Source organism: Oncorhynchus clarkii, chromosome 25 (genome assembly GCF_045791955.1).
Source record: "Oncorhynchus clarkii lewisi isolate Uvic-CL-2024 chromosome 25, UVic_Ocla_1.0, whole genome shotgun sequence".
Taxonomy (NCBI): domain Eukaryota; kingdom Metazoa; phylum Chordata; class Actinopteri; order Salmoniformes; family Salmonidae; genus Oncorhynchus; species Oncorhynchus clarkii.
Window position 1 is genome coordinate 36,083,876 of NC_092171.1, and position 24,574 is coordinate 36,108,449.

Genomic DNA, 24,574 nt, shown 5'->3' on the forward strand with positions numbered 1-24,574 from the left:
TCACAATGCCAAGCGTTGGCTGGAGTAGTGTAAAGCTCACCGCCATTGGACTCCGGAGCAGTGGAAACGCGTTCTCTGGAGTGATGAATCACGTTTCACCATCTGGCAGTCCGATGGACGAATCTGGGTTTGGCAGATGCCGGGAGAATGCTACCTGTCCCAATGTATAGTGCCAACTGTAAAGTTTGATGGAGGAGGAATAGTGGTCTGGAGCTGTTTTTCATGGTTCGGGCTTGGCCCCTTAGTTACAGTGAAGGGATATCTTAATGCTACAGCATACAATTACATTTTAAACTATTTTAATCTTTGTGGCAACAGTTTGGGGAAGACCCTTTCCTGTTTCAGCATGACAATGCCCCCGTGCAGAAACAAGGTCCATACAGAAATGGTTTGTCGAGATTGGTGTGGAAGAACATGACTGGCCTGACCTCAACCCCCTTCGAACACCTTTGAGATGGATTGGAACACCGACTGCGAGACAGGCCTAATCGCCCAACATCAGTGCTGACCTCACTAATGCTCTTGTGGCTGCATGGAAGCAAGTCCCCGCAGCAATGTTCCAACATCTAGTGGATAGCCTTCCCAGAACAGTGGAGGCTGTTAACGCAGCAATGGGGAACCAAATCCATATTAATGCCCATGATTTTGGAATGAGATGTTTGACGAGGAGTTGTGTTTATTAGCCCGTTTCTTTTCCTCAGTTACAAATGGAGAAGTTGGCCTCTAGGCATGCCATCTCTGAGCTGGTCAACTGGATATCTCTGATGGAGAATGTGATTGGAGAGGACGAAGAGAACCTGAAAGGAGCCGTGGGGTCGACTGTCATCCAGGACTATCTACAGAAATACAAGGTAAGGAACAGAAAACTCACAGCTAGCACATTTGGTTCCTTGGAAGTTGTGGAAACATACCGTTTTGGTTTCTCATTGGTTCTGAGAACGAAGCCATAAGTTTCCTTAATGGTAAAACAGAACGTTTTTTTAAACGTTCTGACAATGGAAGTGATAATTTTGCCTGTTCTAGGAGCGTACATTTTTAGGTTGCAGTGAGGTTCTGAGAACATTTTTACTATGGTTCCCTGAAAGTTTTCCTAGGGGGGTTTATTAATGTTCTGAGAATGGAAATTCAAGGTTATTTGAAGGTAAATAAGTTGTATTCTGAGAACATTCTCCAAATGTTGTGAATGTTTTTGAACAACATGTTAAGGTTAATTGGAGGTTTTTGAAGAACTTCCTTAAAACTTTCACTGAATGTTTCAATAAGACTTTTAATAACACTGCTAGCTTAGTTTGGGTTAACAGTTTTGAACGCCAAGCACACATGGAAATTAATTTGCTTCTGCTTTAATCATGCAAACACATTTCTTTTTTTTATTGTGCCACAGTGTCAGTGAGATTCAACCCTATGATCTTCTGTTCTCTATCCATGGAATTAGCCCCCTGCACCACCAAGATTGCGCTATTATGCCATGTTTTTTTTACTCATACAAAGCTGTTCATTTTAGTCTATTCGAACAGACCCCATTTCAGAGGAAACAACACTCATTAAGATCAGGTGTCGCCAATTAGTGGTCACGGCCAACACACCTGAACACACTTAACAAGATAGAGGCTAGAGAGAGTTTTGTTGATGCTGAAAACAAAATGTATGTTATTAAATAACGTTCTTAGAGCGTTATTTGAACATTACTAATGTTTTCTTGAGGTTTTTATGGAAAGTTTTCTTCATGTTCTGAAAACATGACTTTAAGTAGAACCGTGAGGAAACCTGCAGAAAACTTACTGAAATTCCCGTTGAAGAACATTGTTTCTTAATGTTCTCTGAACGTTCTGAGAACATTAACTTAAATAGAACCATGTGGAAACCTGTAGGGAACGTTATGCTGAAGTACTAAAATTCCCACAGAAGAACGCTGTTTCTTAACATTCTTGGAACGATTTGAGAATATTCCCAATGCCAAACCATACAAATATCTGTTGGACAATAAAGTAATCTTCTTCTTCTCCCTGGTCTCTCTCTCTCTCCTTCCCCAGGGCTTCAGAGTTGATGTGCGCTGTAAGCAGCTGACGGTGGATTTTGTGAACCAGTCTGTGCTCCAGATCAGTGATCAGGATGTGGAGAGCAGGCGCAGCGACCAGACAGACTTTGCCGAGAAGCTGGGAGCAATGAACCGACGCTGGCAGTTACTACAGGGACTCATCACGGAGAGGGTGAGAGAGAGAATAAACCACTTTCAACCTCAACTTAAAATGTCTACTTTCAACTTTATTTGTTAGAGAGGGAAATTAGTTGTGCAACAAGATCACACATAAGAGAATAAACATACATGTAACCTGATGCATTATGGGTATTTCAGAGCATGGTTAAACTTAAACCCCTGGCTATTACATCACAATCATATAAAAAAACAATCTCATATTAAAGCATATTTTTACGTATGACATCTCATTCACTGTGTGGCTCTTTGAATTATGTCAATGTAGAATTCATCTGCTTTCATTGTATTATATAATTGATGATGTAAGCTTGGTACCCAGAACTAAATCTCTTGTGCGCTCTGAGCAGCTAGAGACAGACAAAGCCTTGTGATCAAACAAAGCCTGTTATGTGTTTCAGGGATTATTTCATTGTCTCAGTACACTATGTGACTCTGTGCTGTGTTGCGTGGTCAGGTCCAGTTCCTGGAGACTCTGCTGGAGGCCTGGTTGAACTATGAGAACAACATACAGGGCCTGAAGACCTGGCTGCTCACTCAGGAGGGGAGGCTGAAGAGGAAACCCAGGATAGAGGACCTAACCTCCGTACAGAACGCTCTCAATGACTGCCAGGTAGGAACATTCGTTGCACTTTGTATTGATTTATTAGATAAATCTTATCTTGTTTTTGCACATTTACAGTATATTATGTCTTGGGTTTCAATTTGGATGTGCATTTTTTTAAATTAAGAATCTTGATCTTTGTCATGTTGATTGTAACCGCTCTCTGCTCCCTGATAGTAGTTTAACTACTAAATAAGTAGTTGCTCTGCTCTCTCTTTCCACTACTTCTGCAGGAGATGGAGGAAAAGGTGAAGGAGAAGGAGGGTGAGGTGGAGCGGGTGGAGGAGCAGGCCTGTGCCCTCATCCAGAACAAAACCGACGAGGCCTGTGCTGTCGTCATGGAGACGCTCCAAGCTGTCAATCACACCTGGGCTAACCTGGACCACCTGGTAGGCGGAGCTATTTTATGGAGTGTAAATAATGTATTATTGGTCTGTGAGTTGTATGAGAGGTGTGATAATCACAGATGTAGCCCACTAAGTACCCCATACTCACCTATAACCACACACTCAGCTACTGCCCCATTATAACTACCCTTCACTCACTATGATGATCCCCTGTTGCAGAAGAACACTAAACACAACTGCAAAATGTATTAAGCTCCGTGGACAACTTTTTAAGTGTAAACCCTATTGTTCTACTCCGTCTCTGCTCCACGCCAGATCGGCCAGCTGAAGATCAGCCTGGTGTCAGTGCTGGACCAGTGGAGTCTGTACAAGTTGTCCTCAGAGGAGATGAATGGCTACCTGATGGAGGGGAGGTACTCTGTGTCCCGTTTCCGCCTCCTCACCGGCTCCCTGGAGGCTGTACAGCTACAGGTGGAGAGTCTCCAGGTAATACCAGTATGAACAGGCTTTTACAAATGTATTTTTGTCTACCCTGTAGCCCAACACTTCTACAACTTTGAGGGGGAGAGGAGGAGTGCACACTTCGGGAGAAATTTGGGCTAATGTGTTTGTGACTTGTGTTGTGTAGAGCCTACAGGAGGAACTGGAGAAGCAGGAGGGCAGTCTGAGGAAGTTTGGCTCTGTGACACACCAGCTGCTGAATGAGTGCCACCCGTCTGTGTCCGACTCCCTCAACAATACCCTGAAGGACGTCAACGCTAGGTTTGTTTGTTTATTTGAATCACTTTAAGACCACAATGGGGGCATATCTTCCAGCAGTCCATGAGTGGGTGAGAACCGTGACTTTTAAGTCTTCAGGTCTCAGGCAAGGTCATGTGATCATCGTTCCAAACCACCTGTGTTGTGCTCAGGTGGAGCAATCTCATCCATGATCAGTTGATCCAACAACAATAAGATTTTATTGATCCATTGATCCAAGATGTGGATCATCAATGTATGTTGTGTCCAGGTGGAGCAGTCTCCTGGAAGAGATCTCAGAGCGTCTGAAGAGCAGCAAAGCCCTGCTACAGCTGTGGCAGCACTACAAGGAGCTGTATGGAAAGAGTAGCTCCAGTGTCCAGCTACAAGAGGAGCAGGCTGACCGACTCCTGGAGACCGCCTGCACCAAGGACATCACAGACGAGGAGGTCTCCACCTGGATCCAAGACTGCAGCGTGAGTAGGAATGGTGTTGGAATGACCGTTTTACACACGCACAGGACTCAGCACGGAGCTATATACTGTCAACTCCTATTAAGGCCTTTTTGCTTATATGGCCCACTGTGAAAATAATTGTTGGAACACTTGAATCAGATGCACGTTTCAGGGCTTAATGCGCTAAGCTTTCGGTCAACAATGATCCTTGTCAGAAAACTAAATGACATTTGGTCATATTGCTTTGTGATAATAGATGTGTTCTGTTTTGGTGTATGGTGGTGTTTCTCCAGGAGTTGCTTCGTGCCCAGGCTCCAGTGAAGGCATCTCTACAGGTTATTCAGGAGCTAGGAGATCAGCTGAAGCAACAGGTGGACACCTCCACAGCATCCGCCGTCCAGTCAGACCACCTTTCTCTGACCCAGCGCCTGGCCACTGTGGAGCAGGCCCTCAGCAGACAGCTCACTACACTACAGGTACAGGGGGACTATAGGACTTGATTCACCTGATATATTTTACCAGTTGCTTACTCTATGATCCCAAAGACCTTGAGACATTAGTGTCTCATGCCACTGAGATCTTCTAAAGAATGTACTTTTCAGTTGCTTCATTGGCCATTGGTTCATGCCTTTTGACCAGGGATCCCTTGAACAATGTATGTATGTCTTACTGAGATATAATAAAGGATCATTGAATAAATACATCTCTTGTTTTCCTGCAGACGGGAGTCCAGGACTATGAGACCTTCAGTGAGCAGCTGGGTTCCTTAGGTCGCTGGATGGTGGAGGGAGAAGAGGCTCTGAAGATCCAGGATCCCAACAGTTCTTCTGACCTGTCCGTCATACAGGACCGAATGGAGGAACTCAAGGTAAGTCACTGTGATCTACAGTATCTAGCCACAATACTTTATATGACTGACTTCTCAATTCATTTCCTTGTTTCCTTTTCTCATCTTCACTGATTGGAAAATATTTGACAGGTGAAAACAATATGGTGGAAACTCATTAGGCTAGCCTTTACATGGTCCGTTCTTTCAAATCAGAGCAATGAAGGAGAGGAAACAAGGAGAGGGTGGATTGTTAGACAATTGAGAAAGAGGCAGTGTCTCAAGGAAGTGTTGATGTTACTGAGAGACTGCTGTTCTGTGCTGTTCCCCCTACAGAGACAGCTCTTGAGATTCAGTAGCATGGCTCATGACCTTGAGCATCTCAACGAGCTGGGCTACAGGCTTCCTCTCGACGACATTGAGATCAAACGCATGCAGAACCTTAACCGTAGCTGGTCTGCAGCCAACGCCCAAACCACTGAGAGGTTCAGGTAAGTTCATGAAAAACTTTGATCACGTGAAATTTCAAAAACTTCAAAAACTTTTTTCAAAGAGATTAAGGTTGGCTAAGTAAATCATTTGATGACATTGGGCAGGTATTTTGACTGTATCCTTAACTAGAATTTTGTCTCCCATTGACGTCAATTAATGATTTAAGCGAAAGTCCGAATTGCTCCCCATATTTCAACTCTGAATCGGGCCCTGAGTTATTTCAATGACTTGGTTTTTGGGTCTGATATTTTCGGTTGTTGGTCTCTCCTCAGCAAACTGCAGTCATTCCTGCTGCAGCAGCAGACGTTCCTGGAGAAGTGTGAGACGTGGATGGAGTTCCTGGTACAGACAGAGGAGAAGCTGGCCGTGGAGATCTCTGGGAACTACCAGAGTCTGATGGAGCAGCAGAGAGCGCACAAAGTAGGTGGAGGATATCCTGCTGGAAACATAACCCAGTAGTGAACCCAGGGGGGAATTATGACGTCATCCCAGATTACAACTAGTTCTGAACCAGTTCTGGTTGAGATCTAGTTGTAGCCCTTTCCTGCAGTCAAATTACCACAACTCCCTCTAGTGACCCCATGGGTGGAATGTTATTCATATTTTTCATAATTTTAAAATTAATTTAAAAAAATGTCAACACTGATAATCCTGTGTTTCTATGTCAAACGGTTTTGTTATATTTCACTCTTCTGTGCTGCAAATAAAGTACAGTTTTGGAATGAAAACTCAAAATGTAATACATTTCAACTCTATATCTGACATAGTACTTGGTGTCTTCTTTTTTTAAAGCCCATAACCATGTGTTTGAGGTGTATACTTTTGTTTCAATGTAGATTTGTTAAGACTATGTGACCCTGATTTTTGCCCACTGAAGTTAAAGGTATAATTACATAATTTCAACCAGCTTTGCATGCTGGGATTTGGGACGTCTGGATTCCATAGAGTCATCATGACTGCTATAATGCAATAATTACTGTTATGTCACTTCCCAAGATGCTCTTACTCTGATCTGAAATCTGAATGTGTTTTCTCCAAAGCTATTTCAGGCTGAGATGTTCAGCCGTCAGCAGATCCTCCACTCTATAATCAGTGATGGCCAGAGGATGCTGGCGCAGGGACAGGTGGATGACAGGTACAGTACACTGCCTCATTGTGTAAAGTGTGTTGATACACATATCATGACACTCATATGGTGCACTTAAAAAAAACTTTACTTAACTTGACGTGTACTTGGCTCTTATCATTCACAAAGCTGTAGATGAGTGCCTTGGTATAAACTTGATCATTCTTGTCTGCTTTGTATGAGTCCTCTACAGCAGGTTCCAGGGCTCATAATCAAACCTTGATGATGAGTGGATTATTTGAATCAGCTGTGTAGTGCTAGGGCAAAGAACAAAACCTGCACCCAGAGGGGGCCCAGGACCTAGTTTGGGAAAACCTGGTGTACAGTATATCCATCTAATTCAGTTCTTATCTTGCCTGTAAATGTCCACTCTCTCCTGCAGGGATGAATTCAACCGGAAGTTGTTGCTGTTGAGTAACCAGTGGCAGGGCGTTGTGCGTCGCGCCCAGCAAAGGCAGGGTATCATCGACAGCCAGATCCGCCAGTGGCAACGTTACAGGGATATGTCAGAGAAGCTGAGGAAATGGCTAGTGGAGATCTCACACCCCGCCGAGGCCCTACTGGCTGGGGCGCCCGTACCCCTGCAGCAGGCCAGATCCATGCTGGATGCAGTTCAGGTATTTTAGGCTCAACTAACTCTGATGACCTCTTGACCCTAGCTAGCTACCTTCTTCTTGGTGATATAAAACTTGTGACTATTTATACCAAAACTCACTCTCTCTGACGACTGTGTTGAATGGGACTACCTTTTTTCAGCCTGCACAAATATGACTTTGGAGATGGAGAGATATTTAATGGATAACAGTATAGTACTTATCCTCAAATGGCAATATCTTCACCCTTTCAGCTGTACCGGGGAACAAGGCAAGGCTGACACCTATCCCCTTTATTGTTTGCTACCACGTTAGAGCCATTGATAAGGGTTAGAGTTAGGATCAGGGTTATGCTCTAACTATCCTGATATATTCCTATGTCTCTGTTATCCCAGTTGAAGGATAAGGTTCTGTAGGGGCAGCAGGGCTGCTACATCCTAACAGTGGAGTGTTAGGGCAGTGGTATTCAAAGTCAGTAAATGTAATGAATTGAAGGTTATTTGTTCATGTAAAATTTAAATTTGTTTTAAGGTTGTGTCATTAGATACCGTTGAAAACATTTAAATATCACTGAATTAGGGTCAGGGTTACTGTCCAGCCTCTGTGTTCCTCCAGCTGAAAGAGAAGGTCCTACAGCGACAGCAGGGCTCTAACATCCTGACGGTGGATGGTTAGGATCAGTGTTAATGCTATGTGCTGACTTTACGGTATCCCCTGTTATCCCAGATAAAGGAGAAGGTCCTACAGCGACAGCAGGGCTCTTACATCCTGACAGTAGAAGCTGGGAAACAGCTGCTCCTATCTGCAGACAGCAGGGCAGAGGTGTCTCTGCAGGGAGAGCTCACAGACATCCAGGAACGCTGGAGACATGCCACCATCTGCCTGGAGGAACAGAAGCGTGAGCTGGACAAGCTGGACAAGGTACACTGCACCAAACTGTACCTTTAAACACACCTTTAGCTGTACCTTTAAACAACCTTTTCCTGGTTGCAAAAATTCTAATAGTTTGCCTAATTTCAGTTTATGTGACAAAACAAGCAATATATAGTGTATAGAGTCATTGTAAAACTCTGTGATATATATTTTAAGTAACCAAAAATATTGTATTTTCAGCTGTTTGAAGCTAGTGTGCAAAACCTTTAAACACACCGTTAGCTGTTCCTTTAAACACACCGTTAGCTGTTCCTTTAAACACACCTTTAGCTGTTCCTTTAAACACACCGTTAGCTGTTCCTTTAAACACACCGTTAGCTGTTCCTTGAAACACACCGTTAGCTGTTCCTTGAAACACACCGTTAGCTGTTCCTTGAAACACACCTTTAGCTGTTCCTTTAAACACACCGTTAGCTGTTCCTTGAAACACACCGTTAGCTGTTCCTTGAAACACACCGTTAGCTGTTCCTTGAAACACACCGTTAGCTGTTCCTTTAAACACACCGTTAGCTGTTCCTTTAAACACACCTTTAGCTGTTCCTTTAAACACACCGTTAGCTGTTCCTTTAAACACACCGTTAGCTGTTCCTTGAAACACACCGTTATCTGTTCCTTGAAACACACCGTTAGCTGTTCCTTGAAACACACCTTTAGCTGTTCCTTTAAACACACCGTTAGCTGTTGAAACACACCGTTAGCTGTTCCTTTAAACACACCGTTAGCTGTTCCTTGAAACACACCGTTAGCTGTTCCTTGAAACACACCGTTAGCTGTTCCTTGAAACACACCGTTAGCTGTTCCTTGAAACACATCATTAGCTGTTCCTTGAAACACACCGTTAGCTGTTCCTTGAAACACACCGTTAGCTGTTCCTTTAAACACACCTTTAGCTGTTCCTTTAACCTCTCTGGGATAAAAAGCCAGTGAAAATGCAGAGCGCCAAATTCAAATAAATTACTATAAAAATCAAACTTGAAATCACACATGCAAATCACACACGCAAGATAGCAAATGTAAGCTAAACTTGTGAATCCAGCCAACATGTCAGATCTCAAAAAGGCTTTTCGGCGAAAGCAAACGATGCTATTATCTGAGGAGAGCACCATAGAAACAAAGAGAGAAGCATATTTCAACCCTACAGGCACGACACAAAACGCAGAAATAGAAATATAATTCATGCCTTACCTTTGACAAGCTTCTTTTGTTGGCACTCCAATATGTCCCATAAACATCATAAATGGTCCTTTTGTTCGATTAATTCCGTCGCTATATATCCAAAATGTCAATTTATTTGTTTGATCCAGAAAAACAACGTGACTACAAAATATCTCAAAAGTTACCTGTAAACTTTGCCAAAACATTTCAAACTACTTTTGTAATACAACTTTAGGTATTTTTTAACGTAAATAATCAATAAATTGAAGACGGGATGATCTGTGTTCAATACAGGAAGAAAACAAACTGTAGCATGCTTTCTGGTCATGCGCCTCTATCTAACAGTACACTTCAAGTGACCCTTGTTCAAGATGGTCGTACTTCTTCATTACACAAAGGAATAACCTCAACCAATTTCTAAAGACTGTTGACATCCAGTGGAAGCAATAGGAACTGCAGGAAGGTCCCTTAGAAATCTGGATTCCCAATGAAACCCCATTGAAAAGAGAGTGACCCCCCCAAAAAAACCTGAATGGTTTGTCCTCTGGGTTTCGCCTGCTAAATAGGTTCTGTTATACTCACAGACATGATTCAAACAGTTTCAGAAACTTCAGAGTGTTTTCTATAAAAATCTACTAATAGTATGCATATCTTATCTTCTGGGGATGAGTAGCAGGCAGTTGAATTTGAGCATGCATATCATCCGGACGTGAAAATCTCATAATTAAAATTCCTCAAACATACATGTATCTCATACCATTTTACAGCTAATCTCATTGTTAACCCCACCACAGTGTCCGATTTCAAATATGCTTTACAGCAAAAGCACCACAAATGATTATGTTAGGTCACCACATAGCCACAGAAAAACACAGCAATTTTTCCAGCAAAATATTTTCCAGCCAGAGTCACAAAAACCACAAATAGACATAAAATGAATCACTAACCTTTGATCATCTTCATCAGATGACACTCATAGGACTTCATGTTACACAATACATGTATGTTTTGTTTGATAAAGTTAATATTTATCAAAATATGAGTTTACATTGGCGCGTTACGTTCACTAGTTCCAAAAACATCCAGTGATTTTGCATATCCACATCATTCAACAGAAATACTCATCAGAAATGTAGATGATAATACAAGTTATACACATGGAATTATAGATATACCTCTCCTTAAAACTTCTTATGGTATAGGGGACGCTTGTGTTCCACTTGGGCAAAAGCCAGGGAAAATGCAGCGTGGCAATTTTTTTTAAATTATATAAAAATCAAACTTTCATGAAATCACACATGTAAGATACTCAATTAAAGCTACACTCGTTGTGAATCCAGCCAACATGTCAGATTTTAAAAAGGCTTTTCGGCGAAAGCATAAGAAGCTATTATCTGATGATAGCACAACAGTAAACAAAGAGGGTAGCATATTTCAACCCTGCAGGCGCTACACAAAACACAGAAATAAAATATAAAACATGCCTTACCTTTGACGAGCTTCTTTTGTTGGCACTGCAATATGTCCCATAAACATCACAATTGGTCCTTTTGTTCGATTAATTCCGTCCATATATATCCAAAATGTCAATTTATTTGGCGCGTTTGATCCTGAAAAAAACAGCTTCCAAAATGCGCAACGTCACTACAAAATATTTCAAACTTCTTTTGTAATACAACATTAGGTATTTTTAAACGTTAATAATCGATCAAATTGAAGACGGGTCTATTTGTTTTCAATAGAGGACGAGAGGAAACTAACGCTACTTTTCAAGTCTAACGCAACTCTTAACAGTGTTACCCATTTCCTAGATGGCCGGACTTCTTCATTTCACAAAGGAATAACCTCAACCAAATTTCAAAGACTGGTAACATCCATTGGAAGCGGTAGGAACTGAAAACAAGTTCCTAAGAAATATTGTTTGCCAATGAGAACACAATGAACAGACAGAGACCTAAAAAAAAAAATCTGAACGGTTAGTCCTCGGGGTTTTGCCTGCTACATAAGTTCTGTTATACTCACAGACATGATTCGAACAGTTTTAGAAACTTCAGAGTGTTTTCTATCCAAAACTACCTATAATATGCATATCTTATATTCTTGGCATGAGTAGCAGGAAGTTGAAATTGGGCACGCTAGTTATCCAAAAGTGAAAATGCTGCCCCCTATACCTTAAGAAGTTAATGCAACCGCTGTGTCAGATTTTTTTTTTACTTTACGGAAAAAGAAACCCATGCAATAATCTAAGACGGCGCTCAGAAGTAAAAATCACGATAGACGCAACGATGGCGTCGACATAAACAAGAAATTACATGATAAATATTCCCTTACCTTTGATGATCTACATCAGAAAGGACTCCAGGAATCCCAGGTCCACAATAAATGTTTGTTTTGTTCGATAATATCCGTTATTTATGTCCAAATACCTTCTTTTGTTAGCGCGTTTGGTATACATATCCAAACACTCATTCTGGTCAGTGTTACATCGGACAACAACTTAAAAAAGTTATATTACAGGTCAAAGAAACATATCAAACTAAGTACAGAATCAATCATTAGGATGTTTTTAACATATAGCTTCAATAAAGTTCCAACCGGAGTATTCCTTCGTGTCTTCATGAGCAATGGAACGCAAGTGGGTACCATGAGGAATAAGCGTGATCACAAAATGGCTGCTTCTCAGACACCTGATACATTCTGCTCTCATTCACTCCCACAACAACGTAGAAGTCTCATTCAAATTTCTATTGATGGTTGAAATCTAGTGGAACCCCTAGGCAGTGCAGCATCATTAATATCTCAAGGGGATTTCATTGGGAATCTGTTTTGATTTATCCTCAGGATTTTGCCTGCCATATGAGATCTGTTATACTCACAGACATCATTCAAACAGTTTTAGAAACTTCAGAGTGTTTTCTATCCAATACTAATAATAATATGCATATATTAGCAACTGAGACTGAGGAGCAGGCCATTTACTTTGGGAAACTTATTCATCCAAGCTACTCAATACTGCCCCCCAGCCATAAGAAGTTAAACACAAATTTAGCTCTACGTTTGATTGATTTATTGATGATTGATACCTAATTGTGAACACAACAACGTAGTGACACATTGTGCCTGTATGTCATCTACAGGACTGGGAGACATGTGAGAGAGGCATCGAGGGTTCTCTGGAGAAGCTGAGGAAGTTGAAACGGCAGTTCTCTCAGTCCCTCCCTGATCACCACGAGGACTTGCAAGCGGAACAGATGCGATGCAAGGTAACTTTAGATCTGCAACCTGCTCAATACAGCTCATGGAGACACATACTGAAGTGACTCATATACCATCTAACGTAATACATTTTATTTGTGTTTATTTTGCCGTTATTTTAATAGGGAGACCAAGCTCTATCCATTAGACCAAGGTCTCTTTCGCAAAGGAGCCATGCATGCAAACAATTGACAAAATACAAGAGAATAGTACCATGTTTTTCCTTCACTCAGAATCACCTTTATCCGCCAAGTACATTTAAATGTACTGTGAATTTGAACTGGTGAAGTGATGCTGACATCGCCTTACAATAAGCAGAATACACAGACAGAATATAGACAAAATAATGTACACTTAATCTGCTGATCACGGCAGCCTGTCACTCCAATGACCTACACTACCGTTCAAAAGTGGGGTCACTTAGAAACGTCCTCAACTGGCAGCTTCATTAAATAGTACCCGCAAAACACCAGTCTCAACATCAACAGTGAAGAGGCAACTCTGGGATGCTGGCCTTCTAGGCAGAGTTGCAAAAGCCATATCTCAGACTGGCCAATAAAAAGAAAAGATTAAGATTGGCAAAGAACACAGACACTGGACAGAGGAGCTCTGCCTAAAAGGCCAGCATCCCGGAGTCGCCTCTTCACTGTTGACGTCGAGACAGGTGTTTTGCGGGTACGATTTAATGAAGCTGCCAGTTGAGGATTTGTGAGGCGTCTGTTTCTTAAACTAGACACTCTAATGTACTTGTCCTCTTGCTCAGTTGTGCACCAGGGCCTCTCACTCCTCATTCTATTCTGGATAGAGCCAGTTTGCGCTGCTCTGTGAAGGGAGTAGTACACAGCATTGTACGTGATGTTCAGTTTCTTGGCAATTTCTCACATGGAATAGCCTTCATTTCTCAGAACAAGAATAGACTGATGAGTTTCAGAAGAAAGAAATTTGTTTCTGGCCATTTTGAGCCTGTAATCGAACCCACAAATGCTGATGCTCCAGATACTCAACTAGTCTAAAGAAGGCCAGTTTTAATGGTTCTTTAATCAGAACAACAGTTTTCAGCTGTGCTAACATAATTGCAAAGGGGTTTTCTAATGATCAATTAGCCTTTAAAAAAAATAATAAACTTGGATTAGCTAACACAGCATGCCATTGGAACACAGGAGTGATGGTTGCTGATCAGAACAACAATGGGCCTCTGTATGCCTATGTAGATATTTCATAAACAAATCTGCCGTTTGTCATTTACAACATTATTTACAACATCAGAAATACATGTCTACAGTGTATTTCTGATCAATTTGATGTTATTTTAATGGACAAAATTGTTTTGCTTTTCTTTGAAAAACAAGGACATTTCTAAGTGACCCCAAACTTTTGAACGGTAGTGTACCTATTATGTCTATCACATGTTCAGTACTGCACAGAGCAGTAAACAGCTCCTGGCATCCGTGGGGAATGTTGGAAGAATGTTGAAGGAATGTCGTGATGTAATAAGATCAAACCCATTGAGGTACCCATTGAGGTGCCGATTGAGTTTGTCTGTAATTACATCAGTTAAATATGCCTTCAAACCAAGGTGTTCTGCATCTGCTAAGGTCATTATGGCTAAGAATAAACCTGCTTTAGGTCAACGAAAGTAGCTGATAACATTCTCTTCTCCCATGACCAGGACTTGGAGAAGACGTTTGACGGCTGGACAGAAGACCTAGCCCACCTGACGGTGCTGAGGGAGTCCCTGTCTAGCTACATCAGTGCTGAGGACCTGTCTGTTCTACAGGAACGCATGGAGCTTCTGCACCGCCAGTGGGAGGAGATCTGTCACCAGGTACTATATGGCTGTTGAATATGTTGCTGTACTGGCAGCACAGTTTGAATCCAGCCCACTGCTCTTTCAGCACTCTCTCTCCTCCCTTTCACGACTATTTCTCTATATCAAATCAACACACATATAAATAAATAAATGTTAATGTTAGGATAAGCAGTCTCTGCCAAAATACAGATCCTGTATCTTAATTTGAGAAGGTTCCACACAACAGGACAATAATCCTGCAGCAAAAGGAAAAGTATATTGTTATGTGATTTAGAATTAACGTAATATTTTTTTTATAGGGGTTGATACAATAAAGTCTGACATTTTCAAGTGGAGATTACAAACTTTAGAAGCCTTTTTATACCTCGAATACACTACAAGTTTGCATTTGTTGATGTGCAGGAAAATTCCTTCAGCAACAGGACGATCAAATTAAGATACGGCATCTGTAGGTGGCGTGTCTGGCAACAGAGACAAGAGCAGTCATTTTAAGTTGTAATGACATGAGGTCCCAATGCTCCACTACATACAGTAGGACAAGGGTAAATCATTCAGGCTTGCACTGACTAAATTGTGGAATTTTTGTCATTCAGCAGACACTTATCCAGAACAACTATGGTTAAGTGCCTTGCTCAAGGGCGCATCAACAGATGTTTCACCTAGTCGCAAGAGAGTTGGCAAGATAGCAGAAACAGATCTGGCATCCAGGCTCTGCACTGGGCCGTATGCAAATGTAGAAAGGGGTATGCGTGCAACTAAGTCTGAGGTAGAGAGAAATCTCAATACAAAACAGTGCAGGATGCCTCCCCCTTCAAACAACATCCAGTGTTTTATATGAGTATGTTGACCAGAGACCAGCTAGTGACAGGAAACACTGTGCTAGATCTATTACGTCAAGCAACAACTCTAGACATCTACTGCTGCAGTACCTCTTCATTGCGGTTCTGCTAAATCTATGCATATTACCTAGCACCGGTAGTTGTGTATGTTTATTTTTTATGGGGAAAAGTTCATTTATTTATCTGTGCAGCTAACAATTATCCTTACCATGGTGAATTATTCATAAATTAGTATTTATGTATTTACAACATGTGAGTTTCAATGTATCTGTATCTTACTGTCTCTTTCTCTCCATAGCTGTCCCTGCGGCAGCAGCAGGTGGGTGAGAAGCTGAGTGAGTGGGCTGTGTTTAAGGAGAAGAACAGGGAGCTCTGTGATTGGCTTACCCAAATGGAGAGCAAGGTCTCTCAGAATGGAGACGTCAGAATCGAGGAGATGATCGAGAAGCTACGCAAGGTAAACACCAACAGAAACTTAACCTACAGTATGCATAACTTTTCATTCATGTTTTAGTTTTAGACAGATATCCCATTGAACTGTACTACTGTACTCTACTCTACTCTGATCTGTTATACTCTACTCTGATCTACTGTACTCTACTCTACTCTGATCTATTATACTCTACTCTGATCTACTGTACTCTACTGTACTCTACTCTGTTATACTCTACTCTGATCTACTCTACTGTGCTCTGTTAAACTCTACTCTGATGTACTCTTCTGTACTCTGTTATACTCTACTCTGATCTACTCTACTGTACTCTGTTATACTCTACTCTGTTATACTCTACTCTGATGTACTCTTCTGTACTCTGTTATACTCTACTCTGTTATACTCTACTCTGTTATACTCTACTCTGTTATACTCTACTCTGTTATACTCTACTCTGATCTACTCTACTCTGATCTACTCTACTCTGTTATACTCTACTCTGATCTACTCTACTCTAGGAATACAGGCTTGTGTTATAATTTGTTGTGGCAGTTGATCGCTCTTTCAATAGTATTTCATTCCAAATATACCATTAGTTTTCCACCGGGTCTGACTACTGTATTTCCACTGTACTCAAACCGCTCTAAAGTGTGTCTACCCCTCCTCTCCCAGGACTACTATGAGGAGATAGCGGTGGCTCAGGAGAACAAGCAGCAGCTGTACCAGCTGGGGGAGAGACTGGCCAAGGCCAGCCATGAGAACAAGGCATCTGAGATAGAACACAAACTCAGCATGGTGGGCGAGCGCTGGCAACACCTGCTGGACCTCATCGGAGCCAGGTAAGGATACAACGGCTGTGTGCGTGTGGGAAAGGAAGTACATGGACACACTGTACACACACTTGTGTCCCAAAGGGCCATTGGCATTAATGTTTGCTTTGATGCAACCTTTTCCTTGGCTGTCAGAAACACTCTGGCTTTCTCAGTGTACAGTACTTAGCACAATCTGTACTCAATGTGACTTCTTGGTTAAGTTAAATAAAAACAATGAGTGGAAAGAAGCGATTTAATGACGTTGTTAATTGTTTGTTAATTGTCTTTAGGTGCTTTATCACCAGGAATCTACTGCGTTGTGTATGTTTTTCTAAAACAACTATTGTGTATCCCACTGGCAGGTTGAAGAAGCTGAGGGAGACTCTGGTGGCAGTACAGCAGCTGGATAAGAACATGATTAGTCTGCGGTCCTGGCTGACCCACATAGAGACTGAGCTGTCCAGACCCATCCTATACGACACCTGTGACTCCCAGGAGATACAGCGGAAGCTGGACCTGCAGCAGGTAAATACTGTGTCAGTAGCCTGGTGGTCTGTTCATGTTGTCTCACCAACTCCTTGTCACTGCAACGGTCATACAGATGTAGTATCTTAATTTGAGACAGATTTCTACAGCAGGAAAATAATTCTGCAGCAACAGCAAATGTGAATTATTATGTGGATTGTTATTAATGAAATGTTTTGAAAGGGTTGATACATTTTTCATAAGGACAAATTAAGTCTGACATTTTAGAGTGTAAATTATGAACTTTAGAAGCCTTTTTAAACACACTACAAGTTCTCATTTCCTGCTGTGCAGGAACTTTCTTGGCAACAAAAGAGTGATCAAATTAGATCCTACATCTGTAGCAGTTGGTAAGACAGCACAAACAGACCTGGGACCACCAGGCTACCTCATCAGTGGGCTGTGGGTACTTTGAAACACATTGTAATGTACACCCCCTGGTATAGCTATTGATACTTGAAAAAAAAGGAAGAGACGCACACTCTACGAGCTCAGATGCAATAATTGAATAACCTAATAACCAAAGTTTTCTTCATCAGGGTATGATGACAAACACTGCGGGGTGAATAGTTTATAAATTGTTAAAGAACACACACAGGTGTCTGTAATCATGGCCAGGTGTGGCCTGACATCATTGGTTAATTCTCAGATATAAGAAGAACTTACAAAAACATGAATGGATAGCATACGATAATAGATACAATTTGGCTACATAAGCCTACAAACATTTATAATGAAAGGCAAAATCACAATAATCACAAGAATGGCTTCAGATCAACGTCTACGTTGAGACCGAAGGGAGCAAGGGTTTTTAAATTAAAGATCCAGGCAGCCTCTCATTTTAACAATAAATTGTCAAGGTCACCCCCTCTCCTAGGGAGGGTGACATGTTCGATGGCCATTTAACGTAGGGGCGAAATCGAGTGGTTCGCTTCCAAAAAGTGGGCCGCCACTGATACAGCTACATAATCAATAACAGTTGTTTATGTTGATATTTTATTGATCCCTGTTTAGTTCCCAGCAGACAGGCTTATAGACAGTACAATAGAGGTTAGGCTTATTGAAAAGTCTTAGTAGGCTTCTTGATTCTAAAAAAGATTAAGATCAACATCCTCTTTCTGTACCATAATATAAGATAACATCCTTCCATCTTTCTCTCCGTCCACCCAGGAGCTTCAGCGTGACATAGAGAAGCACAGCACGAGTGTGGCGTCTGCGTTGAACCTGTGTGAGGTGTTGTTACACGACGGTGACGTCTGTGCCACGGACACAGAGTGTGATTCCATCCAGCAGACCACCAGGAACCTGGATCGCCGCTGGAGGAGAATCTGTGCCCTGTCCATGGAGAGGAGGCTCAAGTACGAGACACGCTAAATTTAGGATTTAGGCACTGTAGTTTCTAAAGTAGTCAGAATTTTTACTTTCAAGACTATCAACAAGTGCAGGAATGTAATTCTAGGTTTGGTAAATTTGGAAACATGTACTTGTGATATAGGCTCTCATCACAACTTAAACTGTCCATATCGTTTTAATGTGTAAGGATTGAAGAAACATGGCGTTTATGGCAGAAGATCATAGAAGACTTTATGCGTTTTGAGGAGTGGCTAGTGACCTCAGAGAAGACCGCTGCTCTACCCAACTCTTCAGGAGTACTGTACACAGTGGCCAAGGAAGAACTCAAGAAGTTTGAGGTACAGACATGCTACTACAGACCACCTAGTCCTAGTTGGATATAACCACTATATTCTCCTTTCATATACAGTACATACAGTGCATTCGGGAAAGTATTCAGACCCATTGACTTTTTCCACATTTTGTTTACGTTACAGCCTTATTCTAAAATAGATTACATTTATTTGATCAATCTACACACAATACCCTATAATGACAAAACAAATGCAGGTTTTTAGAAATGTTTGCACATTTATAAATAAATAAATAAAAACAGAAACACCTTATTTACATAAGCATTCAGATCCTTTGCTATGAGACTCAAAATTGAGATCCAGTTTCCATTGATCATCCTTGAGATATTTCTACAACTTGATTGGAGTCCGCCTGTGGGAAATTCATTTGATTGGACATGATTTGGAAAAGGCACATACAGTTGAAGTCGGAAGTTTACATACACTTTTTTACATACACAGTTTTTCAACCACTCCACAAATTTCTTGTTAACAAGCTATAGTTTTGGCAAGTCGGTTAGGACATCTACTTTGTGCATGACACAGGTAATTTCTCCAACAATTGTTTACAGACAGATTATTTCACCTATAATTCACTGTATCACAATTCCAGTGGGTCATAAGTTTACACAAACTAAGTTGACTGTTCCTTTAAACAGCTTGGAAAATTCCAGAAAATTATGGCATGGCTTTAGAAGCTTGTGATGGGCTAATTGACATCATTTGAGTCAATTGGAGGTGTACCTGTGGATGTATTTCAAGGCCTACCTTCAAACTAAGTGCCTCTTTGCTTGACATCATGGGAAAATCAAAAGAAATCAGCCAAGATCCCAGAAAAAAATTGTAGACCTCCACAAGTCTGGTTCATGCTTGGGAGCAATTTCCAAACGCTTGAAGGTACAACGTTCAGCTGTACAAACAATAGTATGCAAGTATAAACACCATGGGACCACGCAGCCGTCATACCGCTCAGGAAGGAGACGCGTTCTGTCTCCTAGAGATGAACGTACTTTGGTGCGAAAAGTGCAAACCAATCCCAGAATAACAGCAACGGGCCTTGTGAAGATGCTGGAGGAAACAGGTACAAAAGTATTTATATCCACAGTAAAAATGAGTCCTATATCGACATAACCTGAAAGGCCGCTCAGCAAGGAAGAAGCCACTGCTCCAAAACCGCCATAACAAAGCCAGACAAACGTTTGGAACTACACATGGGGACATTTTTGGAGAAATGTCCCCTGGTCTGATGAAACAAAAATAGAACTGTTTGACCATAATGACTATCGTTATGTTTGGAGGAAAAAGGGGGAGGCTTGCAAGCCGAAGAATTCCATCCCAACCATGAAGCATGGGGGTGTCAGCATCATGTTGTGTGGGTGCTTTGCTGGAGGAGGGACTGGTGCACTTCACAGAATATATGGCATCATGAGAAAGGAAAATGATGTGGATATATTGAAGCAACATCTCAAGGCATCAGTCAGGAAGTTAAAGCTTGGTCGCAAATGGGTCTTCCAAATGGACAATGACCCCAAGCATACTTCCAAAGTTGTGGCAAAATGGCTTAAGGACAACAAAGTCAAGGTATTGGAGTGGCCATCACAAAGCCCTGACCTCAATCCTATAGAAATTGTGTGGGCAGAACTGAAAAAGCGTGTGAGCAAGCAGGCCTACCATCCTGACTCAGTTACACCAGCTCTGTCAGGAGGAATGGGCCATAATTCACCCAAATTATTGTGGGAAGCTTGTGGAAGGCTACCCGAAATGTTTGACCCAAGTTAAACAATTTAAAGGCAATGCTACCAAATACTAATTGAGTGTATGTAAACTTCTGACCCACTGGGAATGTGATGAAAGAAATACAAGCTGAAATAAATCATTCTCTCTGCTATTATTCTGACATTTCATATTCCTAAAATAAAGTGGTGATCCTAACTGACCTAAGACAGGGAATTTTTACTAGGATTAAATGTCAGGAATTGTAAAAAAAACTGAGTTTACATGTATTTGGCTAAGGTGTATGTGAACTTCCGACTTCAACTGTACCTGTCTATATATGGTCTCACAGTTGACTGCATGGCAGAGCAAAAACCAAGCCCTGAGGTCGAAGGAATTGTCCCTAGTCAGGCTCCGAGACAGGATTGTCGAGGAACAGATCTGGGGAAGGGTACCAAAAAATGTCTGCAGCATTGAAGGTCCCCAAGAACACAGTGGCCTCCATCATTCTTAAATGAAAGAAGTTTGGAACCACCAGATGGACTCTTGCTAGAGCTGGCCGCCCGGCAAAACTGAACAATCGGGGGAGAAGGCCTTGGTCAGGGAGGTGACCAAGAACCCAATGGTCACTCTGACAGAGCTCCAGAGTTCCTCTGTGGAGATGGAAGAACCTTCCAGATGGATAACCATCTCTGTAGCACTCCACCAATCAGGCCTTTATGGTAGTGGCCAGACGGAAACCCCTCCTCAGTAGAAGGCACAGGCCATCCCGCTTGGCGTTTGACAAAAGGCACCTAAAGGACTCTCAGACCATGGGAAACAAGAGTATCTGGTCTGATGAAACAAAGATTGAACTCTTTGGTCCGAATGCCAAGAGTCACGTCTGGAGGAAAACTGGCACCATCCATACGGTGAATCATGGTGGTGACAGCATCATGCTGTGGGGATGTTTTTCAGTGGCAGGGACTGGGAGACTTGCCAGGGTCGAGGGAAAGATGAACGGTGCAAAGTACAGAGAGATCCTTGATGAAAACCTGCTCCAGAGCTGTCAGAACCTCAGACTGCTGTGAAGTTTCACCTTCCAAAAGGACAACTACCATAAGCACAGAGCAAAGACAATGCAGGAATGGCTTTGGGACAAGTCTCTGAATGTCCTTGAGTGGCCCAGCCAGAGCCCAGACTTGAACCTGATCGAACATTTTTGGAGAGACATGAAAATAACTGTGCAGCGACATCCAACCTGACAGAGCTTGAGAGGATCTGCAGAGAAGAATGGGAGAATCTCCCCAAATATAGGTGTGGCAAGCTTGTAGCTTCATACCCAAGAAGACTAGAGTCTGTAATCGCTGCCAAAGGTGCTTCAACAAACTACTGAGTAAAGGGTCTGAATACTTAGGTACATTTGCAAACATTTCTGAAAACCATTTTTTTTGTCTTTATGGGGTATTGTGTGTAGATTGATGAGGGGGGAAAACTAGCAATACATTTCAGAATAAGGGTGAGACGTAACAAAATGTGGAAAAAGTCAAGTGGTCTGAACACTTTCAGAATGCCCTTTACATGGACAAAACTCATAACTCATCCCTGAATAATAAATTGATCAATTAAATGGTCAATTAAATTTTCAAGCAACTTGTCTCTTTTTGATTCTAAATGTGTTGGTTATATTTGTGTGTGTGTTCCAGGCATTTCAGTGTCAGTCCCATGAGAGCCTGACCCAGCTGGAGACGATCAATAAACAGTACCGCCATCTGGCCAGGGAGAACCGCACAGACTCCTCCTGTCGCCTCCGGGAAATGTCCCACGACGGGAACCAGCGCTGGGATAACCTGCAGAAGAGGGTTGCCTCCATCCTCCGCAGGCTCAAGGTACAGAGTCACATCCAGAGTAGGCCTCGTTGAGCAGCTGTAACACAACAGAAAGTATGGTGTATATAGTCCAATCCCACTTGGCACACACTGGCTGAATCAACGTTATTTCCACGTCATTTCAATGACATTACTTTGAACCAATGTAGAATAGACGTACAATTGATGTTTGTGCCCAGTGGGATTCTACACTCCTGAGGGTTGGTACTGCTCTCGGAAAGAAACTATACCAGCAAGGAAGTAATTTCATTGGTTCTAGTCGGCAGAATCATGTGGAGTGTCTGCACGAAGTTCCAGATCAAAGACATTTATTTTTTTTTGCTGCAAGAGATGTGTACGCTGAAGTCTTTATGATTTCTCCAGCACTTTGTCAGTCAGCGTGAGGAGTTTGAGACGGCCAGAGACAGCGTTGTGGTGTGGCTCACCGAGATGGACCTGCAGCTCACCAACATAGAACACTTCTCAGAGTGTGACATCCGAGCCAAGATCAAACAGCTACGGGTAAGGATGGCCTCTTTACACAAGTGATTATTGTTCTCTCTTCAATAACTCGACTATACTATGAATTATATCAGTAATCATTGAAATAATCATATAATCACTATTTCTGACTGCTATGGAACCGGGTAGCAAAACTATACAAACTCCTACCATGGCTCAACTGTATCCTAACCACCATGTTCCTAAAACACACTGTATTCCGTCTGGCCTCTGCCTCGCTTGTTTTTGATTACCAGGCGTTCCAGCAGGAGATTTCACTGACCACGGGGAAGGTCGAGCACATCTTCCACCAGGGAGAGGTGCTGCTACAGAAGAGTGAGCCTCTGGACGCTGCTGTTATAGAGGAGGAGCTGGAGGAGCTGCGGAGATACTACCAGGAGGTGTTTGGACGCGTAGAGCGTTACTATAAGAAGCTGATCCGACTACCGGTGAGCCCGGGGATGACGTCTACTGAGCCCTTGTTCTTTTCATTTTGATGCTGACGGTCTTTTTTGACTGTCTCATAGCTTAACCTCCCATCCCTCCTCTTCCAGCTGACAGGAGAAGAGTACGATGTGTCATTCTCGGACAAGGAGATTGAACTGGATGAACATGGGGACCTGTCCAGCATTCTCTGGAGTGAACGTCTTGGAGACTGTCTGAGCTCCCCTCTGCCCTCCCTGACTGCCCCCCTCCGTACTGGGGCTGAGCGCTCGGGCATGGGCACCCCAGCCAGCATGGACTCCATCCCCCTGGAGTGGGACCATGACTACGACCTGAGAAAGAGGCTGGAGAGTGCCAGCGGGGCTCTGGGCCTGGCTTCTGAGCACGAGGAGCACGGAGAGGAGGGGAGCTACCAGGGATCAGCTTCTGCTTCCGCTCTGTCAGGTCAGTGTAGTTTACACCCCTCATCCCTGCACCACAACTGTCAGGTACTAATGATACCAGACCCCTCACAACTTACTGGCAGGTACTGGGGATAGGATAGCCTTGATCTCAGAGAGGTCGTCTGAGGTCATCTGATGTTAGGCAACATGCCTTGGTGTGTAAAAATAACTCTCACAGCCTGCTTTCTGCCTGCTACGAGTTTGGTTTGGTTTTCTCTCACACACAATGAAGCATAACAACAGGCACCGTTAACTAACAGCACCTCTTTCTAACATTTTGCATCTCATTTGATTTGTGCGGCACATAGGCTACTGTAGTTGACCTCAAGCTGATTTCTTGTGTTGGCATCCTGTGTGTTTTAAAGGTGCATGTTGTTGTGCGCATCTTTTGGGGAGATGTTTTTTGTCTATTGTTTTATTGTGCTAAAAATGTTCTTCATCCATCGTCTTCTAATTTACGACTGGATTTATAACACTAACTATTAATGATATCTCACAATGTGGATGGATAACACTAACTATTAATGATATCTCACAACGTGGATGGATAACACTAACTATTAATGATATCTCACAACGTGGATGGATAACACTAACTATTAATGATATCTCACAACGTGGATGGATAACACTAACTATTAATGATATCTCACAACGTGGATGGATAACACTAACTATTAATGCTATCTCACAACGTGGATGGATAACACTAACTATTAATGATATCTCACAACGTTTTGCAGTGGATGGATTTCTATATTTTAATGTCCGTTCTTCAGACAC

The 24,574-nt window shown here is 42.3% G+C and overlaps 1 protein-coding gene across 1 annotated transcript in view; it reads left to right on the forward strand.

Annotated features, from left to right (window-relative positions):
• LOC139384189 (nesprin-1-like) overlaps positions 1-24,574 on the forward strand; it is a 170,882-nt gene that overhangs the window by 133,222 nt on the left and 13,086 nt on the right. The window contains exons 117-141 of the mRNA XM_071128908.1: positions 702-851; positions 2,034-2,210; positions 2,673-2,828; positions 3,053-3,208; positions 3,482-3,652; positions 3,795-3,928; positions 4,176-4,380; positions 4,653-4,835; positions 5,081-5,227; positions 5,522-5,676; positions 5,950-6,097; positions 6,718-6,812; positions 7,186-7,420; positions 8,123-8,317; positions 12,622-12,747; positions 14,409-14,564; positions 15,687-15,845; positions 16,494-16,660; positions 16,996-17,158; positions 18,329-18,516; positions 18,699-18,849; positions 22,242-22,424; positions 22,788-22,925; positions 23,162-23,353; positions 23,459-23,792. Coding sequence (XP_070985009.1) covers positions 702-851; positions 2,034-2,210; positions 2,673-2,828; positions 3,053-3,208; positions 3,482-3,652; positions 3,795-3,928; positions 4,176-4,380; positions 4,653-4,835; positions 5,081-5,227; positions 5,522-5,676; positions 5,950-6,097; positions 6,718-6,812; positions 7,186-7,420; positions 8,123-8,317; positions 12,622-12,747; positions 14,409-14,564; positions 15,687-15,845; positions 16,494-16,660; positions 16,996-17,158; positions 18,329-18,516; positions 18,699-18,849; positions 22,242-22,424; positions 22,788-22,925; positions 23,162-23,353; positions 23,459-23,792 — 4,264 coding nt within the window. The remainder of the gene's footprint in view (positions 1-701; positions 852-2,033; positions 2,211-2,672; positions 2,829-3,052; positions 3,209-3,481; positions 3,653-3,794; positions 3,929-4,175; positions 4,381-4,652; positions 4,836-5,080; positions 5,228-5,521; positions 5,677-5,949; positions 6,098-6,717; positions 6,813-7,185; positions 7,421-8,122; positions 8,318-12,621; positions 12,748-14,408; positions 14,565-15,686; positions 15,846-16,493; positions 16,661-16,995; positions 17,159-18,328; positions 18,517-18,698; positions 18,850-22,241; positions 22,425-22,787; positions 22,926-23,161; positions 23,354-23,458; positions 23,793-24,574) is intronic.